The 8,009-nt window shown below is 53.4% G+C and overlaps 1 protein-coding gene across 1 annotated transcript in view; it reads left to right on the plus strand.

The window, feature by feature from the left end:
- Window positions 1-2,893: 2,893 nt before the first annotated feature.
- Window positions 2,894-8,009, plus strand: part of LOC142051293 (E3 ubiquitin-protein ligase rnf213-alpha-like) — a gene marked incomplete at its 5' end in the record, with an annotated part of 51,322 nt that continues 46,206 nt past the window's right edge. The window contains 9 exons of the mRNA XM_075080438.1: window positions 2,894-3,223; window positions 4,123-4,272; window positions 4,505-4,565; window positions 4,995-5,040; window positions 5,315-5,383; window positions 5,467-5,640; window positions 6,057-6,277; window positions 6,588-6,856; window positions 7,132-7,340. Coding sequence (XP_074936539.1) covers window positions 2,894-3,223; window positions 4,123-4,272; window positions 4,505-4,565; window positions 4,995-5,040; window positions 5,315-5,383; window positions 5,467-5,640; window positions 6,057-6,277; window positions 6,588-6,856; window positions 7,132-7,340 — 1,529 coding nt within the window. The remainder of the gene's footprint in view (window positions 3,224-4,122; window positions 4,273-4,504; window positions 4,566-4,994; window positions 5,041-5,314; window positions 5,384-5,466; window positions 5,641-6,056; window positions 6,278-6,587; window positions 6,857-7,131; window positions 7,341-8,009) is intronic.

Consider the following 8,009-nt stretch of genomic DNA (forward strand, 5'->3'; position numbering starts at 1 on the left):
AGCCCAAAATCGCTTTAAATCAATGCTGTTTCTGAGCCTTAGAGCTCCCTAAATTGCTGTTTCTGAGCCCCAAAGCTCCCTAAATCGGAGGTTTTGAGCCCCAAAGCTCCCTAAATCGGAGGTTTTGACCCCCAAAGCTCCCTAAATCGGAGGTTTTGAGCCCCAAAGCTCCTTAAATCGGAGGTTTTGAGCCCCAAAGCTCCTTAAATCGGAGGTTTTGAGCCCCAAAGCTCCTTAAATCGGAGGTTTTGAGCCCCAAAGCTCCTTAAATCGGAGGTTTTGAGTCCCAAAGCTCCCTAAATTGGAGGTTTTGAGCCCCAAAGCTCCCTAAATCGGAGGTTTTGACCCCCAAAGCTCCCTAAATCGGAGGTTTTGAGCCCCAAAGCTCCTTAAATCGGAGGTTTTGAGCCCCAAAGCTCCCTAAATCGGTGGTTTTGAGCCCCAAAGCTCCCTAAATCGTAGGTTTTGAGCCCCAAAGCTCCCTAAATCGGAGGTTTTGACCCCCAAAGCTCCTTAAATCGGAGGTTTTGAGCCCCAAAGCTCCCTAAATCGGAGGTTTTGAGCCCCAAAGCTCCCTAAATCGGAGGTTTTGACCCCCAAAGCTCCCTAAATTGGAGGTTTTGACCCCCAAAGCTCCCTAAATCGGAGGTTTTGAGCCCCAAAGCTCCCTAAATCGGAGGTTTTGAGCCCCAAAGCTCCCTAAATCGGAGGTTTTGAGCCCCAAAGCTCCCTAAATCGGAGGTTTTGAGCCCCAAAGCTCCCTAAATCGGTGGTTTTGAGCCCCAAAGCTCCCTAAATTGGAGGTTTTGAGCCCCAAAGCTCCCTAAATTGGAGGTTTTGACCCCCAAAGCTCCCTAAATCGGAGGTTTTGACCCCCAAAGCTCCCTAAATCGGAGGTTTTGAGCCCCAAAGCTCCCTAAATCGGAGGTTTTGACCCCCAAAGCTCCCTAAATCGGAGGTTTTGAGCCCCAAAGCTCCTTAAATCGGTGGTTTTGAGCCCCAAAGCTCCCTAAATTGGAGGTTTTGAGCCCCAAAGCTCCTTAAATCGGAGGTTTTGAGTCCCAAAGCTCCCTAAATTGGAGGTTTTGAGCCCCAAAGCTCCCTAAATCGGAGGTTTTGACCCCCAAAGCTCCCTAAATCGGAGGTTTTGAGCCCCAAAGCTCCTTAAATCGGAGGTTTTGAGCCCCAAAGCTCCCTAAATCGGTGGTTTTGAGCCCCAAAGCTCCCTAAATCGTAGGTTTTGAGCCCCAAAGCTCCCTAAATCGGAGGTTTTGACCCCCAAAGCTCCTTAAATCGGAGGTTTTGAGCCCCAAAGCTCCCTAAATTGGAGGTTTTGACCCCCAAAGCTCCCTAAATCGGAGGTTTTGAGCCCCAAAGCTCCCTAAATCGGAGGTTTTGACCCCCAAAGCTCCCTAAATTGGAGGTTTTGAGCCCCAAAGCTCCCTAAATCGGAGGTTTTGAGCCCCAAAGCTCCCTAAATCGGAGGTTTTGAGCCCCAAAGCTCCCTAAATCGGAGGTTTTGAGCCCCAAAGCTCCCTAAATCGGTGGTTTTGAGCCCCAAAGCTCCCTAAATTGGAGGTTTTGAGCCCCAAAGCTCCCTAAATTGGAGGTTTTGACCCCCAAAGCTCCCTAAATCGGAGGTTTTGACCCCCAAAGCTCCCTAAATCGGAGGTTTTGAGCCCCAAAGCTCCCTAAATCGGAGGTTTTGACCCCCAAAGCTCCCTAAATTGGTGGTTTTGAGCCCCAAAGCTCCCTAAATCGGAGGTTTTGAGCCCCAAAGCTCCCTAAATCGGAGGTTTTGAGCCCCAAAGCTCCCTAAATCGGTGGTTTTGAGTCCCAAAGCTCCCTAAATTGGAGGTTTTGAGCCCCAAAGCTCCCTAAATCAGTGGTTTTGAGCCCCAAAGCTCCCTAAATTGGAGGTTTTGAGCCCCAAAGCTCCTTAAATCGGTGGTTTTGAGCCCCAAAGCTCCCTAAATTGGTGTTTTTCAATTTTCTCTGTGGGCAAAATCTCCCTGAATCACTTTTTCTGAGCCCTAAATCCCTTTAAATCAATGCTTCTGACCCCAAAGCTCCCTAAATCGGAGGTTTTGAGCCCCAAAGCTCCCTAAATCGGAGGTTTTGACCCCCAAAGCTCCCTAAATCGGTGGTTTTGAGCCCCAAAGCTCCCTAAATTGGAGGTTTTGAGCCCCAAAGCTCCTTAAATCGGTGGTTTTGAGCCCCAAAGCTCCCTAAATTGGTGTTTTTCAATTTTCTCTGTGGGCAAAATCTCCCTGAATCACTTTTTCTGAGCCCTAAATCCCTTTAAATCAATGCTTCTGACCACAAAGCTCCCTAAATCGGAGGTTTTGAGCCCTAAATCTCCCTAAACTGTTTTTTTCAGCCCCAAATCTCTTTAAATTGCTGTTTTCCGGCCCCAAATCTCTCTTAATTGGTGTTTCATCCCCAAAGCTCCCTAAATTGCTGTTTTTTTAGCCTCAAAGCTCTCTGAATCACTCTTTCTGAGCCCAAAATATCGTGAAAAAACCCAGTGCTTCTGACTCCAAAGCTCCCTAAATTCATGCTTCTGTGCCCCAAAGCTCATTAAATCGCTGTTTTTCATCCCCAGATCTCCCTAAATTGATGCTTTTTGAGCCCCAGGTCTCCCTAAATGGGTCTTCCTGAGCCCAAAAGCTTCCTAAATTAGTGTTTCTGAGCCTCAAAGCTCCCTAAATCGTGTTTTTCTGAGGGCAAAAGCTCCCTGAATCACCCTTTCTGAGCCTAAAAGCTCCTTAAATGGGTGTTTTGGAGGCCCGAAGCTCCCCAAACGGCTATTTCTGAGCCCCGAAGCCCTGTTTGCTCTCGGACCCCGGGCGTTCGGTGCTAAAATACCTCCCCCGTCCCCGCCCGGGCCCAGGGCGCCGCGGCCGAGGGCTCCGAAGGCGACGGAGGAGAAGAACTGCAGGTCCTGGAGCCCAAACCCGCCCAGGAGGGCGAGAGCGGCTCCTCGGCGGGCGGCGAAGCTATCGGCGACCCCGGGATGAATCCGACGGCGCCCACCGGCCGCGACCCCCTTCCTGAGGCTATCGGTTGGGCCCCCGACCGGGAGGCGGCACATCACGAGCCCGACGTCAGCCCCGGCGAGGTTCCCGGCGCCCAACCGGGTACCGTCGGGGCAGGGACGGTGGGAGACGGAGATGATGGGTTGCGGTTGGATCTGGGCCCCGAATTCCTCAGCGGACACAAGGTGGGTGCCTGGAACCCTTCGGGAGCTTGAAATAGGGTTTTTACTCGTGAAAATGTCAAATTTTGGGGCGCCTGAGAGACCTGGGTTTGTTGGCGAAGCTCCGTGCGGCCGATTCTTGCTCTGGGTGTTGGCTGGGGTTGTTATCGTCGTGGTACGGGAAAAAGGAATGGAAAGTGAAAGCAACTTGTTTGGCGAGATTAAAAAAAAAAAAACCCCCAAAAAAAAGAAAGGTCTACGAAGTGAAGGAGAACCGAGAAGCAAATGAAAGAAAACAAAACCATGCAGCAGAAATCACTTGCTTCCTCCCACAGGGAGGCCGGGCCCCCGTTTAAAAAATAAATAACTCTCAACCACCCCCCACCCCCACCCAAGACGTGCTCATTCATTTTTGCTTTTTAACGTGGAGAATGACACGAAGTGGAGGATCTTCGGGGTCCTTCGCCTCGTTGTTCCCCCTCGCAACCTTTTAGCCTTCGCTGGGGCGGGGGGAGCTTGATTACAGAGGCCTTGCACGTCCTCTCTTTAGCAAAACCTCAAACATCCGCCTGCTAGCGCCGTTTCGGCTGCGAAGCAGCACCCTACGAGCTGCCGTGGAGAAAAGTAACCCCAATCTTCCATGGGAGAGGTCAATCTGAAAGGAAAGAGCCCGTTTTGACTTTAAAAATGCGGTAATTAATCCAGGCGCTTGCATACGCGCGAGTTTTGGGAGGTGATGGGGAATATTTGGTCACTGCTGGGTTGGTGGAGGCATCTCTGGGGGCTTGGCGTTGCTGAAGTGGTCCCATGCTGGTCAGGTTGTGGTCCTGAGGGACTTATAGCCGCGTTGCGCTCCGAGGTGGCTCCAATGTTCCTCCAAAAGCTCTTGTGACCACCAGTAATTCTGTCCTTCTCCTGCCCAGGCTCCCGCAGTCCCACCACGAGACGAGATCCAGCTCCAGCAGACCCCAGCGCTCTGCAACATGTCGGTGGAGAAGGAGTATTACCAGAATACTGGCGGCTATCCGAAGGAAGCGTGGGGAAACCAGGAGCAGAAGGGTCTGACCAGTCCGGTGAGTCCACTGTGGCTTTTGGAGCTCATGGCTGAAGTTCTTGAAGGACAAAAGTTGAGTTTTCCATGCCAGGATAGTGTCACTGGCCTGGATTTTGGAGCTCAATGCTCTACAAGTGGTGGGGGCAGAAGAAGACCCTGCCCAGGCCTTTGTCTCTCCGGTCCTTTAACCTCTCAGCTTTTGAGCTTCATTTTTTTCTTCCTTTAACTCTTCCCATTTTAATTGTCTCCAGGTGAAGGTCCAGGGTTACGCTAAGAGAGCAGAGATAAACCAGGAGAACCTCAACCGTGCAGGTACCGGTGAGGGCATTTCCTCGGTCACATCGTCTTCTCTGACGATAAATTGGGTGCTGAGTCACGTCAAGAGCGGCCCCGGGTGACAGCTGGTTGGGAGGTGGAAGCTCTTGGTGACTCCACACCCAAAAGCCTCCTGGGCTTCCCCCAGGACCTGTCCTGGGAGGAAGATGCGATGGGCCGTGCCAGCAGCTGCCCTCTCCCTGCCAGCCTCGCTGCCTATCCCTGTCCCCAGCAAGGCTGTGTCTGAGCGCTGGTGGAGCTTGGGAGGACAGTAAAGACCTTGCTCCTAGAGCGGGTTGGGGTTCTTCTTCCAAGAAGACCATGCCCAAGGTGCAAGGAGCTCCCCTTTCCCTAGTGAACCCCAAGTTCTACCTTTTCTTGGCTTGCCACCTTCTTTGGAGGCGTTAATTGATGCTTTCTCCTCAGTTGCAGTTGACCAGGAGATCAGAGAAGGCCCAGGACATTCCAGCAGGTTCGTTGCATGGAGGGATGTCACCACTGAAGAGGTTGGGGTTGGATCTGGAGTGCTGTCCAGCGGCTCCCCAGGGGGAGGGGCTACGGCGGGAGGAGATGCAGCTTAGGCATCGTTAGGTCCCTTCTCCCCTCAAATCCCACCTCCGCTTGGCATAGGGAGACCCCCAGGGTGTCCTTCCACATCCTCTTCCCACACCCAAGCGCTGGGTGCTCGCTCTGAGGCATCCAGGTCTTTCTAAAATACCTCAGAGTAACCAAGGCGTCTTCAACAGAGTGGGAGATGACGACGCAGAGGATGCAAAACCTCTGAGAGCATCAGCCAAGAACCAACTGAAGTGGAAGTGAGTGGTGGAGCAGGTGAAGATGGGGAAGGGGGATGGTGGCAGTGGGACACGGTGGAGACCCACCACTTCTTTTCCGACAGCTGCCAGCCCAGCCAGTATCTGTTTGGCCGACACCCCTCGCTGCAAGACATGATGACCCTAGAGTTTGTCGCTGTGCTGTCAGAATGTCATAAGCTCGACAAAAGATACAAGATCTGCGTTGTCCTCTACAAACAGCCCGGCCTCTGCGAAGAATTCACCAACATGGAGAAAAGGTGAAAGAAACGATGGTTGAATTTATGCTGAGAAGGTGTTTCCGCCGCAGTTCTCCTTTGGGAGATTCGGCTCTGGGCTGAAAGACCGCCCTGCAGGTTGCTACAGAGGTTGGAGGTGAATCCCCAAATGGAGACGTCGTGGTGGAATCGCAACACTTGGTGGTGGCTCCTCCAACCTCCTTATCACTCATGGAGCCGCCGTTTTGGCTGGGGCCACGATCTTTCAGCCCCGCCCCAGGATCGGAGCTAGGCTGGTGGGTTTCATTCGTCCCCTGGCTGACAAACCTGGCTATGGATTTCTCCGTGATGTTTTCAAGGCCGTTGATGTCTCATTGGATGAGCTAAAACTTGACCGTTGGCTTGGGGTTGACCTTGATGGTCAATCCCAAGCCAACAGACTCTTTTTCCTCTTCCAGAGACAGGCTGATCACGGGCAGCACCAGGATCCCCCTCTCCTACCTGCAACAAGGGCTCATCTTTTATAAATACGCCCTCGTTAACACCTACAGCCAAGGGAGAGAGTGTGAATTAGAGGACATTTCTTTAGACAACTCTGACATCCCGGAGACCTTGAAGTACAGAAACACTCAAGTATTTCGTGTCATGAAGATACCCAAAACGGAGATCAGAGCAGATGGTAAGTGCTGTTATTTACTCCAAAGCCACGACTGGATGCAACGCTGATGGTCGCAGGCTGGCCCGTTTCATCCTGGTTTATTTTGGGAGGTTTCAAGCCGCAGGTTTATGAGCTGCTTCTAAAAATAAGCTTTTTTCCCCCCCCCCCCCCCCCCTTGTAATAAAACTCAGGGCTGGCACCCAAGCCATAAAACCTAAATCCTGTCCGGAAAATGGGTGGCACCTCTTAGGCTGGCGAAACGCGCAGACGGTTTCATACTTTTGGTGCTTCGCGTCAACATTTTGTCCCCAAATTCTTCCTTTTTCCCCAGGGAAGTGGACCTTCTTTGAACACATCGAATGCAATATCTCCAACAGCAGCAGCCACGTGATTTGGACCCCCTTTTTGAAACCCACACACAGGTCCAAGATCCAGATGGAATACCTGGAGCACAATCTCTCTCCTTACGTCACCTCCTGGAACTCTCTGGAGGAGATCGAGAGGAAACTGGATAGATACAAAGACAGCATCAACGTCTGTCTCGGGGACGCCGAGACAGGGGAGAGCTTTGAGTTCACCTGCAAGTCGGATGTGGAAGCGGTAAGTGTTCACCGAAACCTCTGGGGAGTTGGAAAGTGATGTCCCTCATTTTGAGGGGTGGCTTGGGCATCGGAGGGGTGAACCTAAGAGCCTTCTCCTGCCCGGTGTATTTACCATGGGGGACCTTCCTGGATAGATGTGTGGAACCAGGAATAATTGATTTCTCCCTAGGGCAGAAGTCTCCTCCCACCCTCCGCCCTGGACAAGGCTGTTCTTGGAGAAAAACCACCTTGTCCAGCCTGGTGAAACAGCGTCTCCTTATTCTCGTTGTCCAGGTGAAAGAAAATATCGGCGCCTTCATACAGGTGATCCTCAAGAGCCTGAAGACCACCAAGGGACATGAACTCCCTAAGCTCCTGTTTGTTTTCCACACCTCGGCTCGCTATGGCATCTCCCTCTCTGAGACGTCCATCGCCAAGGCTGAGAAGATCCTACAGGTCATGGAGTTCACCCAAGATGAATACAAAGAGCTGAGAGGAAAAGGGTAATTTAGATTTGTCAACCTGTTCGCTTGGAGCAACAACACTTTTAGAGTGTCGTTGATCTGGGCGAGGGGATCGAGGGCGCCCCCCGGTGAGTTGCGGGTGACACCGAGTTGGGCGGGGGTGTTGCTCTGCCGGAGGGCGGGGAGGCTCTGCAGGGGGGCCGGGACAGGCTGGAGCGATGGGCCGAGCTCAGCTGGGCGAGGTTTAACAAGGCCGGGTCCTGCCCTTGGGTCACACCAACCCCAGGCAACGCTCCAGGCCTGGGGCAGAGGGGCTGGGAAGTGCCCGGCGGAGAAGGCCCTGGGGGTGCTGGCTGACAGCCGGCTGGGCATGAGCCAGCAGTGCCCGGGTGGCCAAGGAGGCCACCAGCCCCCGGGCTTGTGTCAGCACTGGTGTGGCCAGCAGGAGCCGGGCAGGGATGGGGCCCCTGTGCTCGGCCCTGGGGAGGCCCCACCTCGAGTGCTGGGCTCAGGTTTGGGCCCCTCGGGACAAGAAGGGCCTGGAGGGGCTGGAGCGTGTCCAGAGAAGGGCAGCGGGGCTGGGGCAGGGTCTGGAGCACAAGTGTGCTGGGGGGCGGCTGGGGGGGTTTAGCCTGGAGAAGAGGGGGCTGAGGGGAGCCCTTCTCGCTCTCTGCAGCTGCCTGAGAGGGGCTGGAGTGAGGGGGGGGT

This window comes from Phalacrocorax aristotelis, unplaced genomic scaffold, assembly GCF_949628215.1.
Source record: "Phalacrocorax aristotelis unplaced genomic scaffold, bGulAri2.1 scaffold_127, whole genome shotgun sequence".
Classification (NCBI taxonomy): Eukaryota; Metazoa; Chordata; class Aves; order Suliformes; family Phalacrocoracidae; genus Phalacrocorax; species Phalacrocorax aristotelis.